The sequence below is a fragment of the Leiobunum rupestre genome, chromosome 11, assembly GCF_980474605.1.
Source record: "Leiobunum rupestre chromosome 11, qqLeiRupe1.1.hap1, whole genome shotgun sequence".
Taxonomy (NCBI): Eukaryota; Metazoa; Arthropoda; class Arachnida; order Opiliones; family Sclerosomatidae; genus Leiobunum; species Leiobunum rupestre.
In genome coordinates, this window is record NC_143394.1 from 38,379,614 (window position 1) to 38,394,940 (window position 15,327).

Sequence of the window (15,327 nt, forward strand, 5' to 3'; positions counted from 1 at the left end):
CGCGTCGTTGTTTAAAATTTGATCTACCTAGGGCCGAGAGAAAATCTTTGTGTCCGGCAACCAGGGCCGGCATTTTCGAACTGGATAGGGACTTCTTCCTCTCCGCTGACTTTATACTCCCTACTTTTTTTTCTTAGGGATATAGACCATTTCGGTTTCGTCGGGGAAAATATCCGTTCTTAAACGGAAGTCATCGGGGCACTCCTGCCTATTGTCGATAAGAATATAGCCGTGAGGGCGTTTGGTCGCGTCGAGATAGGCCTCGATAGCGAAGCGGTAATTGGCGCCTCTAAGTTGACGGAATAATATAGCGGGTTGAAGTTGGTCACGAGGGTTCTTGAACAAAACCATGTAATTCGCGTTCAGCGAAATTTCGCGCGCATCCTTTGTTTTTGGGAAAATGTTCTGGGTTATAAATACGAAGCTTATATTACGGTGGTGAACGCCTTTCGTGAAGAAAGCTCCGATTTGACCATTGTTCTCGTTCATTAAATCGTCGGCGATGAGGAGAACGTGTTCGCCTTCTTCACCAGGGTAATCATCGAGATTGGGGACTCCTTCTCGGAACACTACGGAGTCTTTTAAAGTGTCATAAAGTGTTTGCCACTCGCTATAATGCCAAAATATTTTGGTCGGCGGGGGGGAAATCATTTCATCTTTATTTTTTATAATTCGCGCCATCAAAACGGACTTCCCGCTACCGCTCGGCCCGCTCAGAAGAGCGGAGAAAGGACCATACAGTGGTAACATGCTTTTATTAAATGAGGTCTCTAAGTTAAACTACATCGATATTTAAGAAACAAACCGTTCGGGTAAAAATAAAAAATATGAGTTTAGCGGTGTTATTTACTTAATACTGATGCTGCCATTTTAAGTGGGACTTATCGTCTAATATGAGTTACATTATAGGTTAATAGTTTTTAAAGCCATAACGACTTATCTTTCGAATATGATGGATAAAAACAGTTAATACCGAAACTTCGCGTATAAGGGTAATTAACCAATAATTCCTTTTACAGGCATTCTATAAACGGGTTATACCCGGATATTAGGATATGTTTTTTCATTCTGAACTAGTCATTTTTTTAAATATTATTCTTTATATCCGAACGGTAATGTTTCGAAATTATCGATAACGCGTAATTTATTGACAACTGGCCTATATTTTTTAACTTGCTTTACAGTTACCACTGTATGATCATTTAACCGACAAATATGATGCGGGATTTCGATTTCTTTCTCGAGAGTGGGCGCGTCTACATCGATTCCGAGCATCCCTTTCAACGAGTCCATAGAGATGGAATTTCTAGTGGAATAGTTCTGCCTGAGACCTTTAGCCTTGACGACCTCCTTAATTTCACCGGTATCGCGGTTGAGTACGCGGAAGGCGTAATTTTTCGGGCCGCCCGAGCAAAATTCGGTAATATGACAATTTGGACCAAATTCCGATAATTGATCCGTCATATTCCCAAGGAATGTTCCTTCCTGCACTAGCTTATTGCCATCGCGTGATCTATATATTAAACTATCAGTGTCGTGGTAAAGTATACTATCCCCTAGAGCCTCTAGATGAGTATAGAGCCTCATTCGGGCAAAAGCGGTGGTATAACAGGCTAAAACTACGTTTACATGGGCCAAAGCCGGATCGATTTCCTTGAGGTGTTCCCATTTGACAAGCAACGTCTTATCGTTTATCGCCAAGACACTTTTCCTTTCGATATTCGGGTCATTAAATAGTTTAAAGAATTGTTCTCGATCCTTAACGATCTCGGTTTTTACGAGGTTATTCCGTTGTCCCCACTTACCGTAAAAACTATTTAACATTAACTTCGCGACGGCACGTTTACCGGGGTTTAACGCGATCTTCGTGGGATCGAGTTTAACGCCTTCGTGGTCCTCGAAATCCGAGACGTATTTGTTTTTTTCGTCGGGGGTTGTGATCCCCACTGGAAACCCCGAAGCCTCGGCCTTCATTTTGTACATTGTCTTGATGTAGTCCGAAAACAAGCCTCCCTCCTGGGTCTCCTTGTTATACTGCGTTGTTTGATAATGCCAAGCTTCGTACATTTCAAGCACTTTGTAACCTCTGGAAACGGCTAGTTTCAGTTCGTCGGAAACGAATGTCCCCACGAATGCCCGCTCGGGATCGGAATGAGGACACCGTCCTTGAAATCTTAGACGTGCACATGTACCACATAAAACGAAAAGAAGTCGCGAATTACAGTGCATGGGTAGGATAGGGTGAAAAAGTCTAGGAGGGGCGAGAACGCGGCACTGAATTAACCCGTCTAGCGAATCGAGATCTCCTAAATCATCAGCGTCTAGTAAAACTTTAGGGTGACCGACGGGTATTCTATCTAGAAGGTTGACAGTCGGGTAAAGTGAAAGCATGTCGACGTTAAACGCGCGTTCATCGCCTTTGGCCTTGTAGTAAAGGACTGTCGCGTTAACTCTCCCTCCGAAAAACGCGTCTCGAGGATTCAAGGGTGAAATTATCATGGCGCGTACTTTTTCGAAAAACGCCTTATCCTTCGCTTGACGGCGAAGTTGGTAAAAATCACATTCCCAGATCTCTATAACGTTTTTCTTAAGTTTCCGGAGTTGAGCAACGACCCTGACTGTTTGTTGGTACCTGAGGTTGAACGTTTGTGAGGGATCTGACCATAGAGGTCTGTCTCTTCCCACTACTTGACAGCGAACGCACCCATGAAAATAGCAGCCCTGGAACATGTAAACGTCATTTCCGTCAAGACCGTCCACTTTAAATTTACCTACCATAGCCTCCCGCCCCCGCATAGCTGACACTATTCTTATTCCCCTGCGTTTTTCTTCCCAGGCGAGCCATTCAAAAGCCGCGGTTGATTGTCGGTCCCTATTTCTCATACCTCCGGGGGGGAGTATCCCTATCGTGTCAGGAATGAGAAAGCGTTTCCTAAAGACGTAATTGCAGGCGCCAGGGAGTGTGATGGCAGCGCGGAAAGGGTCAGTGTCGCAGATTTCCATGAATTCACGTCTAAACGTTGCGCATCCCAGTCGGAGTATATTGACATCCGCCGTGCAATACGAAATCGCGTCTTTTAGAAAGTCAAAGTGACCGCCCGCGGCTATTTGCTCCCCGTGCCATTTAAGAAGGGCCGCTCTTTCCTTTACCCCTAGATAGTTAGCCCCGTACGCTTCGAGGGGCGGAAATTTATCCCCCTTCTCGGTCGAATAATTAGTGGTTACGGGGTCAGCGGGATCGAAATTATTTTCGACAAAATTAAACAAAAGGTGAGGGAATCTACCCTTATCCATGGAAGGCCCTAGTCCAAACGTCTTCCTAAACGCGGCGAGTCCCATGGGGATGAACGAATAGGAATCGAGAAAATTGAAATTAAAACAGTTAAAGAAGAGAATTTTAGTCCCGTTTACTATCACGAAGGGCACAAAGGTCTCGTCGATTGAAAGAACGGCTTTGAAAACGAATTGGAGATCATAACATTTCGCGGCGTGAGCGAATAAGTAAATTTTTTTAATATCCGCTAAAGTTCTGATATAATCCACGAACTTTACCACAACATTTCCCCCGTAAAATATTTTTTGTCGCGAGCTAAAGCGGATGCACACCTCGCAATCGAAGTTGGAGTCTCGCTCGTCGATGCACGCGGGGCATACAATTTGGGATATTAGAAGAAACGGCTCATGCTCGAACGCCCCCTTTTTATTTACGTGTTGTTTATTCTGAATCGACTCGATGTCATAAAACACAAACAAATACGAAGGGACGCCCCCTAGTGCTAATCGTCGTTTGGTCATGTCAGGCTCGGGGTGGTCTTTAATTCGTTGGACGAAGCAAAGGTGAGGATGCGGCGCGTGCTTTTTACAAATACGACAGAAAACTTCCGAACAAGAATGGATAGTTTCCCTAGAGCGATAGTCCACGTATTTGTAACAGTCTTTGCACACTTTAACCTGACTACAGAGGGAGGGAACCGATTCGCGGTGGCTTTGGAAGCATTCCAGTCCCTGGAAGGAGCGAAAACAATCGGCGCATTTGACTAGCTCGCCGGAACATTTCTGATGTCTGAAACAGGATTTGCAGAAAATCGCGCATTTGTGCCGTTCCAATTTATCGTATCCGACCAAGCAGACGGAGCATGCATAATTAGTGGCGAAGAACGACGTCAATTTCGCGATTACGTCATAATGTTTCTGATTATAAATTAAATAAAGTTTATTTTCGGAGTTCCCCCCTTCCCCTTGGAATAAAACCCTAGGTCTGTCGTTATAAACCTCAAAAACGATTATTTGATAATCAGAGAGAATAAATTGGAAATGCACTAAACTCGTGAAAGCCCCGCATTCGCGTTTCGAAACGCCCGCCTCGACGCGTAACTCTTCGGCTTTTTCCCTTTGTTTTCGCGAAGAGGCCTTGTACAAAGCCTTATACTCCTGGAAATATTCTTTATTTCCGGGGTTTCGCGTCTTCTTTAAATACGCGATAGCAATAATTAATGCTCGCGGGAGACACAATGAGTCTTTGTTTTGGACTGAGATAAAACTTCTTTTATCGCGTATGTAATCGATATGCTTTTTAAGTCCGCGTCGCCTCAGAGATCCTCCGTGAGGTAATCTTACCACGTTTAACGTGAATAAAATTGGCGAGTTCCAGAAATCATCCCGCTCATCCAGATAGATCTCGCCTTCGAGTAAATCGAAAACATCACCGGGCTGGAGTTGCGATTTCTGGCGGAAAGAAATTTCGAGCACCCGCGCCGGGAAAACTTCCGAGGTACATGAAATTTGAACTTGGTCGTCATCGAGAAGTTGATCGAAAATAAAGGTCACGAACTGCGTAATCCCGAGCTCTACATCCGCGGTGAAGCGCACTTCAACGTATCTTCCAACGAGATTGAATAGCGGGTATTCTTTCGTTCCATCTTGAATAATTTCAAAATTCGCGGGTAGTTCCAGCTGAAGACCCTGGCCATCTTGTTGAACGGGCGGAGCCTCGATGACTTGAAGCGGAAGTGGCGGGGGCTGTAGATGATCCTCTTCTTGAAGAGCAGGAAGGTCTTCAGGTTGGGGTGCTTGAAGAGGCTGAGCGATATCCGGTTGATTACCTCCAGCTTGAATCGGGAGTGGTTGGTCGATCTCTAGTTCATCGAGTTGAAATGCTTGAGGCGGTGGAACGTCATCATCATCGTCCGCGGGGAGAGGCGATAAAAGAGGCGGAATATCTTCGTTCGAATACCAGTTAAATGATGAAATCGAACTTTCGCTATCCCACTTCAAGATTTTATGTGATGGCCCCGCTTGATCTAGAAAAGGATCCGGGATCTTACGCGGTGAAGACGAAAACACCGGGCATGGAGAATCGCCGCGAGAAAAAGCGTCTCTAATCAATATCGCGTTAGTGGAAGCCCCGGCTCCCGGTGAAACTTCCCCTGGAACCGTTAAATTAAGTGGTAGAAGCTGCGAGGAAGATCTCCTTTTTCTAGAATGAACTAGGTTATTAACGATTGGCCCCTCGTGAAATTCGGGCGTAATATTCAAATCGAGGGGTGGGGTTTCTACTTCCGGATTCAGACATCTAATTTTACGAGTAACGGCGTGGGTATGCGAATCGCCGCTAGAAACAGTCTCTCTAAGAAATACCGCGTTAGTTTGAGGGAAAGTCCCGGGTCGGCACGAATCTAAGCCTAAATCCGCTTCAGGAACCGAGTTATTATGGGTTAGAAGTTGTGAAAAAGATCGCCTTTTTCTAGAAGGAATTAGGTTATTAACGCTTGAACCCTCGTGAAATTCCGGCGAAATATTTTTCAAGTCGAGAAAAGTATCTACTTCCGGATTTAAAATTTTATTTTCCTCCTTATTAAAATAGTTAGCGCCGTCGACGCCAGATGGCGATAGCGCTCCTATATTTGGCGAGGCAAGGAGTGACTCTCGCCTCTCCTCCTCGCGCGCGGAGGCTTCCGGGGAAACGCTCGATATAGCTAGGCCACGTGTCGCGGGGCTGTCAGCTGGGAGTTTTGACGTCTCGTTTAAAGGGAATTCCGCTAACCAATTTTCTTCTTCAGACGGTAAAAATAAGTCGTCATTAAGCGAGTCTAAATTGTTTTCCGGGGCCCCCGTTTCATCATTGTTTTTAAAAATATTCGTTCCTTCAAGTTCAGCCCCGATTGTTTCTCTAATAATATCTTCTAGTAGAGAAGTCTTTGCGGGTTTAAGGTCCCGCCTTGAAGGACATTTATCGGGTGCGCTAGGGATAATATTTTCGAGGTCTACCGAATGTCCGCTGGTTTCGGCTTTGCCGTTAATTAGTATTGCTTTTTCAAGCTGCGAAAATTGCGAGAATAGGCTGGAGTGCCCCCATTCTGGGCTTTTTTCCGGGGAAAGTCGAGTAATTTCTAGAGGGGGCGTCGCGGGACTCGACCTGATTAGTAAAGTTTTTTCAAATTGTGAATATTCCGCTGGGAGTGAAAAATCGTCCGTAAATGTTTCGGAATTCGTCATCTCTTTTTCGGAGGTATTTAATCCGGGTGATTTTTCCGAAGGGTTAAAACATTTTATGAATTTTATCTCGTCACTCGAAGCGGAAGAGCTCTCGTTATCTGATATCTTTTCAACCGGGGACATCCATAAATTATTTGAGAACGGGAAATCGGCGTCTAACGAAATGTCATCAACGGGGGCGGGGTTAACCGGTAATTCACGTGGTTGAGTGACCGTTGGATCGTTTGGTTGGCTAGACCAATTATAATCGAAGTCGACATATTCCTCGAATTCGTTTAATACATCGCGTTGTTTCTCGCATTCAGCTAAGAAGGTCGGGGTTTTAATCTCGGATGGGACATTATCGATTAGCGATTCCAATTCTCTTAAATTATTACAATTTCGCGGGGCTAGAGGTATAAGTTTAAGGTAGTCAATAAGTTCAATAAAAACGCGTACCAATTCCAAATCTTTCAAACATTTAGGTAATTCACGCGGTAATTCGTGAGGGCAAAGGGTTAACGAAGTCAAATAGTAGAAGAACCGGTATAAGAAATCAAGGCTTACCGGGCGTGTATCCGATTTAAAATCGCGGAGTGCGTTAAGGAAATCTAGTTCCATATTTTTCGGTTAAAAAATTTCGAATGGGACTTTTTAATCGGGTCCCGGGTCTATTTATGGTCTCGCTTTTAAGACCCCCCCTTCCCATCGGGGGATGGTATTCCAGACATGAAGGGGGGTGGAAAAATGAATCCTGTCTATCCAAGTCGTAATATTATTCGGGTAAAATATTTCCCACGGTTTTTTGAAAAACAAGGTCATTACTCAGAATTTGAACCGCTCGTATTACGACCCTAGATTCATCGACAGCTTTCGTAAAATCTCGCTTTAGAAATAATAATCGTGACATTGTAAAAAAAATAACATTCCTGTCTTTTGTATTTTTCCCCGTTCGCTATAAAAATTCCTCCTTTTATTGAAAGTTAACCTTAAGTCGTAAACTCTCCGGTTGTATTCAATAACTCGGAGGCGATTTTATTTGGTGAGGAAAACTGTCTAGATTTCGTGACAATCTCTAGCGGTAAATTAAGCGTGGGTCCAATGAAACTCCTTAGATGGTTACCCCCAGAGGTCATCCGGGTTTCGACCCCGCCCCTTAAAATGACCGGTATATCTAGCCTCGCGAATTTACCGATAGTCAGAACAAGTCCAGTAAAAAAAATATGGCCTCCGGGAATTCCCGAAAACGCTGGTAAGTTTTTTCAAATTTTATTTCACTTGGTTATTTTAATTCTAACTTTTTAAATTTTATCTAGTCGTACACTCTCTTCATCATCCTCAGATTCCTCCTCTAGGGAAGAGTTGGAGGCTCTTACCTCTATTTCGTGAGTTTTTCGATATTTTATATATATTTTCGTTATTGTAATTTATATTTTTTTACCTAGTTATTCACCTGCAAGCCCCGTTCCTGGCTTTTCTCAATGGAACGATAACATTCTCCTTCCTTCGTCACCTGATGTGGTGATAATTTCTCCCGAGTAGGTTTTTTAAAAAATCTTTAACCCCTTTTTAAAAAAAATATCCTAAATCATTTTGTTTTTCTAAAGCCCGCTTTCATCATCTCCCTCATCGCCCCCGCTGGCTCTTTCACCACCGGCACTCCTTGCTCTCCCCGCCGTTATTCCGGGCGACCACCGTTATGTGGCGTCTTTAATCTCTTTGGCCGCCGTGTTACGCGGTGCATTTAATGCGACACGTAACATGGGCGACTCTCTTAGGCTTTTTTCGGTTGATCACCATGATCCGCCTTCCCTTCAAGCCACCGCTCTGGACTTCCAGGTGGTGGTCGATCTTGCCTGGGCGGCCCAGAACGCCGCGATTGCCCATGTCACCTCGGTGGTAGCGGGCGATTTCGCCGAGACGGCGTTCGCCGTGGACTTGGGGTATTTGATTTTTTAATTTTCAGATATAAATTAAGGCTTCTAACATTTTTTTCGAAATCAGTTTAATCGCGCCGCCGCCCATCCCTAATTTTCTTATCGACCCCGAAGTCGCCGTTCCTTCTCCTCCAATTATACCTTCGTAAGTTCGTTTTTTTAGAAAAAGTATATTTTTTTAAAAAACTAAATGTTTTTTTTTACAGCTCTGACCTCCTCAATTCACCGCCTGTTTCGCCTCCTTGGATTTAAAAAACTTTATATTTTCTTTATATTTTCTTGTAAATTGTTTTTTCAATAAAAAATGTTTTTTCGAAAAAAGCGTCTTTTTAAATAAATCCTAGTAAGCTTATTTTTTGACATCTATTTCCACCATTTTACTCCTTTCTATGGAAAAAAAGTCGGGTATTGTCCCCTCGCCGTTTGGCCCGCGGCAGTTTCTACTTGCAGGTGTGGGTGATTCAACCCCTGCGGACACCCCCCTTCTCTCGACTTGCTCATTGTCATCTTTTTTTGACCGCTAGTGCTAGAATTCTCTGGCTTCATTTCCAAAAATGTCTTCCGACGAAGCGCAGCAAGAGTCAATGTAAGCTAAAATTTGGCCTATTTTTTATTTTACATTTCTTAAAAAATGATTTTCGTTAGTCCCGAAGTCGCGGAAAATAACGTCCCCCCTCCCCCCATTCCGGCGGCAGTGTAAGTTGAAATTGGTCAAATTTCTTTTACATTTCTTTAAAAAATATGTAAATATCATAGCCCCGCTGGAGGTCGAGGACGCCTCCAGATATTGCAACGGATGCTGGCGCGTAGGCTAGCTAATGGCCCCATCGGAGAAGCGTGAGTCGCATTTGGTCTAATTTTTTTACATTTCTTAAAAAATATGATTTTCATTAGTCGAGGACCACCCCCGCGAATTCCGGGGTACGGGCATGGTCGTCCTGTCCCGGTGAACGGGCCTGCCCTCCCCGTGCCGGGGTACGGGTACGGGAGTGGCCGCCCCGTCATACCCGACCCGTAAGTTATTATCCTATAAAATATCGGTTATTTTTTAAATATATTTTTATCGTTAGCGGCTGTCAACTCCCCGGTGGGCGGGGCATCTTCCAATATCGTCGTTGCGTAAGAAGAAATTTAACTAATCTAAAATATTAATATTAATAATGAAAATAATATTTCTTTAGCCTACCGCGGAGTTACCGGACGTGGTCCTCGACGCGGTCCGGGCCATTCAAGCCGCGGCGCTGGTCGATGGGGCCGATTAATGTCTTGAGTATGTCTTACTTTTTTAATCGGTGCTCCGGAAATTTTATTAAAACCTATTTCTTTTTTCCAGGTAAATTTTTTTAAAAAATCAAATACTCGTTCTTATTCCACCTATAATTTTTTTGAAACAATCAGTGATGGAAGGGTAAAAAAGAAGCCCCCTAATATAGTTAGAAACCCCTTTAGTACTTCTTCTTTTTTTGAAATTTCAGCAGTATATTTCGGAATTTACTTAATAAAAAATCTTGCCCGGGCGCGATATATTTTTTCCCCGGGGTGCATGAGTCATCCGAGAGATATTAATACCGGGGGGAGCTCCCGGGTTTGCGTCATTTCGTATTCGGGTTTCGAAGCGTTAAGATGTCTTACGATTTGGGTAGCAGGAAACAAGATGCTAACTTTCAGCGGAAAATCAATTTTCGCTGGCGTTTAGGAAAAAATTCGTGTCTATCAATTGGCTTAAAAGGTGAGGACCTGGAAATATTCTTTTTCAACGACGTTACTTTCCAATCCTCGATATGCCTCCCGCCTGTAGCTTTTAATAAGATGTATCAAAATTGGTATCTCATTGAATCACATACTAGAGAAGTTGAGAAAAATAAATTTAGTCTCGAGCTTGCCAAAATTGGGGGTCGTACTTTTGAACTTTTAGCTAGTAAAGGAAACGTTACTCTTTTGGCTTATAAAAGTTTCGGGAAAAAAGAGGAATTCCAACTTGGGGAAGCGGGTATCCTAGCTTTAAATTTATGTATCCACGCCGTCGACAAACATTTGACTGAAATTGAGAAGGAGAGGCCCTGTATTGAAGCGATGTTCGAAGTTCTCAAACTTCACGTTCAACGCGTTGCCGGCTACCCTGACAGCGAAGATTTTGAAGAGATCCATTTCGGCCAAGGAGATTCTGATATATTTCAGGACGTAATGCGTAAATTTGGTTGTTATTCGAGTCCGTTCAATATTATAAGCGATTATACTAATCTAATTGAGAGGCGTAACCTGACATCTGCTCTTCAAGCGTATAATTTGTTCTTCTTGTGTTTTACTCAGTTACCTAGCCTGGTGTATTATCAAAATTAAAAAATGAAAAAAATATATGTCTTGTTATTCAACTAATATTAGGCAATTGAATGCGCGTCGACTTATTCCTACAAAAAAGAGCAACATTCTTGGCTTGCTATTGTCGGAAAAAAAGGGGGACCCCTGGCGCGTAGAAGTCAGCGGCTTTAACGGTCATTGTAAGTATCCATAAAAGGACGGGTGGTGAACGAGGCTCTGGCGCGTCGACTTATTCCTACAAAAAAAAGAGCGAGTGGCATTCTTGGCTTGCTATTGTCGGAAAAAAAGAGGGGGACCCATTGTAAGTATCCATAAAAGGACGGGTGGTGAACGAGGCTCTGTAAAAACGCCGGAGGCAAGGAAAAAAGGCGAGGTTAAGTACAGTGGCTCTATAAAAATCGCTCCATAATTTTGGTATCTATAAAAAATGGTATTATGGATAAAGGACCTTATCTATAATTCTGCTTATCTATAAAATCGCTCTATAATCTTGCTTATCTATGGCCAGGCCTATTTCTCTCACCGCTTTGGTATCTTTTAGACCCCGACGCCGCCGAGTTACGCGCCGGCGCGCCGCCAACGCCGCTTTTTTTTCAACGCCGCCGCCGATTTGAAATTTTAGGCGGCGCGCCGCAGCCGCCGCCGATTATTTTCCAGCGCGACGCCGATTAATTCTATCGAAAATGCTACCACGCGGTTTTTGGGGTTTTCAGCAGTAGCGAAGCTTAGAATTACTTTGGACAATTGCAACGTTATGAAGACGGAATTATTATATGCTGTTAACATATGTAACATAATTACTCATAAGTATGCCACTAGCTCTATATCTTCACTAACGGTTTGTTTCACAGATATTGCGTCATCCTTATCCAACGTAATATTTGACGTCATATTTGATGTCATATTTGACGTCATCGAATCTCAAATGCCGATTATGCCGTCGCACAATCAGCTCTACGTTTGATAAACCGACGGCCATTATTTTATATGCCATATCCTTATCTGCTTTAATTTTTTTTCACTCATTTTGAAATATCAAAGTTTTTTTATGATATATTATATAATATTTGTGATAATATGTGATATGATATGTGACACAATATATGATATATGCCAAATAGACCGCGCTTCCTCAGGTTTGGTGAGCCGCCCTGTTGCAAAAGGGTTGTAATTTTACTTTTCTACAGGTCAATAAAGAAATCTTGAATCTTGACAAACAGGTTTGAACAGCCAAGGCTTAAGAGCTAAAATGAATTACAATATACTGTCAGTTAATATGCAAATTAATGAAGTTTTCGGAAACTCAGGTTCTAAAATAAATTTGAATTGTCAAATCTTGGATTAATAATTCAAGGTCCAATAAAAGAAGCAGGTTTACTGGAAAAAAATTGTAAAAATTCAGGTTGAGCTTTTCTGGGGCATCTACAAGTTTGGGGTCTTTGCAGGTTCTTTTGAGCCTAGACCTAACTTTTATAGGCTTGGTATTGGTTTTAATAACGCTGGTGGAATATCCATCCCACTTCGACATCGACTTGTTCCATTTTCGGAAAGCGATCTCTGAACCGTATTGGTCATTTTCCCCAACCTTTTATTTTTCTTAACTACTCATTATTTAACTTCATCCGCACAAACCGAGAGAGTTTATAAATTTCAATAAAGCTACATTGGGCTGACTAAAATTCGGATACAAAAAATTCCTTCTCAAGTTAGAGGTTTTCCATTGGCTTAAATACATATGTCAGTAGCCAATAGTGTGACTCCCAAAATTACTAGGATGATTAAAAAGGTTAAAAACTAACGTAGTCCACCTTTTTACTGGTTCGTGGTGAAACAAACCGTTAGTGAAGATTTTTGATTGGAATAAAGGTACAGTGGCATACTTATAAGTAATTATGTTACATATATGCTGTTAATATTATTCCAAACTAGCGTATATAAAATAAGCCTGTACTCGGAATAAATTAAACCAGGAGCAGGACCACAGGTAGGTTGATTTCTACTTTCTAATCGTATAAGTTAAAATTTTTATTTACCATGGTTTAAAATATTAATTGCGTTAAACAACTATTAAATTCTACTTTCTAGTATAACTTTTTTTTTGTATTAAGAAACGCCGGCTCACGCCGCCGCCGCCGATGTATTTTAAGTCAACGCCGCCGCCGACTAAAAAATCGGCGCACGCCGTTCGCGCCGCCGCCGCCGACTAAAATTGACCGGCTCGCCGCCACCGGCAAAAATTTCGCGGCGTCGGGGTCTAGTATCTATATTATAAGGAGCGCTTGGTACGTTGGTCGTCGTCGTCGTCCGAGCTTTCAGGAATGTTTGCTTAGTCTGTCACGAAGCCAAAGGCGGGGCGGCGAGGAAAAAGCGACCCGCGGAACAGAGGGAAACCGAGACTGCCTTTGGCTTCGTTACTGAGGTGGTTCGACTATCTATTTTCTCAAAATCTGTCGCCCCTGAGAGTTGGGCCGTGTTTGTCCCAACACGCAATACACCCGAAATTTTATCTCTGTTTCCGCCGCGAATATCGGAGGGGAGGGGGGGATCGAATGGGGTAGTTTAGGGAAAGGGGGGGATCGTATGGGGTAGTTTCGGGAACGGGGAGGTAGGAGCCGGGGGTTTCGGGGTCGTTCCGATTTGAAAGTTCCGTGGCTGCGTTCAACAACTCTAATAAAGCTCAGCGCTGAGCTCAACGGTCAGCGATTTTTGCTGGACGGGTTTTTTGACTTCCGGTTTTGACGTCACGTTGATCCTCGGAGACTCAGCGGAAACATCGGCTGAGCGAGATGGTTTTTCCGTTGCTTATCGGTATAGTGACGTCATTCGACAAAGTTAAAGGAGGATTAGCAGACGATATTTTGTTCGTTACAACAACTTTTAGTTTTTCTCCGTTGATAGTTGTTGAACGCAGCCCGTGTTTCTCTCGGCGTACGTTAGTCCCGTGGCCTTTATGCATCAGTCATTGGATACCGGGGGTTTAAAGGGGTACAGGAGGGGTTTGGTACGATTGCGAGTTTGAGTTATTTTTGCGAGGAAAAGAGTACTACAGAAATTCTCGCATGGAGAAAAGGGGGAGAGGGTACCACGGTAATTATCACATGGGAAAAATGGGGAGGTGGGTACCACGGTAATTATCACATGGGAAAAAGGGGGAGGTGGGTACCACGGTAATTATCACATGGGCAAAAGGGGAAGGTGGGTACCACGGTAATTATCACATGGGAAAAAGGGGAAGGTGGGTACCACGGTAATTATCACATGGGAAAAAGGGGGAGGAAGGGCCTAACTGGGGTACCCCGGTAATTATCACATGGGGAAAAGGGGGAGGTGGGTACCACGGTAATTATCACATGGGGAAAAAGGGGAGGAAGGGCCTTACTGGGGTGGTTCGACTATGGGGAAAAGGGTGCCACGGAAATTATCGCATGGGTAAAAGGGGTTGGGTGGCGTACTGGGGTGGAGTGCCTCGAAACACACAACTAGCTGACAGTGGCGCCGATCCTATGGGGGCGGCGGGGCCGAAGCCCCCATTGGGTAAAATCAAATATATTTTCACGTTTTTCGAAAATTTAAATTTTAACCGCTAGGTGCTATAAGAAACTTGTCAATGATAAAATTGTAGAGCGTCACCGAAAACGTACAAATAGAGTTGGCGCGAAAAAAATAGACGTCTTTTTTACTGACAAAATACGACTTGAAAAAGAGACAAGTTGGGCAAGCTAAAATACCTTTTTAGTCTTACACGAGCCGTATAGGCTCTTAGTAAGACTCCTGGTCTCGCTCCGTTGTCTGGCGTCCGCGGCCGCCGCCGCCGCCGTAGGCATGACACGGCACGGTAGAAATCATACTAAACTTAGAAGAATCCTCGCACGCGATTGCGAATAACAGCCACGCGAGGAAATCAGCCTCTAGAAGTAACAATCACAAGCTGGAAGAATCTTCCTACAACTCTTAGAGAAAGAGACACGGGAGAGTCACGTGACACACAAGAGAGGACGCGGGAATCGTCACTACGTCTAGACTGGCGCTGGGGTAGAGCTGTACCGCGAAATGGCTCGGGAGAGGACGCGGAAATCGTTACTACGTTTAGACTGGCGCTGGGGAATAGTAGTTTAATAAATATATGTACACTCAAATAAATCGTCGTGCTTATTTATTTTTGGCCTAGTTTAACTCACAAACTCGATACAGTAAGCTCGTGTAAGACTATTATTTGGGTCACGTGACCCACTTGTTTTGAATTCCATTCGGAGAGTGGTGTAACTTTATCAAAGTCAGAAATTTGTTAATCTGGTGTTTAATGCAATTTGGCTTGCAGTAAAACTAGCATTTGCGAAATTTTACATAGGCATAAGTACCATCCTTACAGAGCAACGCTTCACCAGGGTTTACGGCTGGTTTTTAGCAACTGGCTGCTAAATTCCGTGCACGACGACCCACAATTCCTCCGCAACATGCTATTCGCGGATGAATCCTCGTTTGCAAGAGACGGCCCTTACAATCACCAAAATAATCATGTTAGGGAAGACACAAATCCACACTGGGGATATGAACACCGTCACCAATATCAATTTGGTTGCTTTAATGTTTGGATTGA

At 43.5% G+C, this 15,327-nt stretch overlaps 1 protein-coding gene across 1 annotated transcript; it reads left to right on the plus strand.

Annotated features, from left to right (window-relative positions):
* Positions 1-7,842: 7,842 nt before the first annotated feature.
* On the plus strand, positions 7,843-8,663 carry LOC149922536 (uncharacterized). The gene is made up of 4 exons (XM_090162304.1): positions 7,843-7,859; positions 7,920-8,417; positions 8,479-8,556; positions 8,618-8,663. The coding sequence occupies exons 2-4, from the start codon at positions 8,236-8,238 to the stop codon at positions 8,661-8,663; spliced, it is 306 nt and encodes a 101-aa protein (XP_090018430.1). The 5' UTR covers positions 7,843-7,859; positions 7,920-8,235.
* The last annotated feature ends 6,664 nt before the right edge of the window (positions 8,664-15,327 follow it).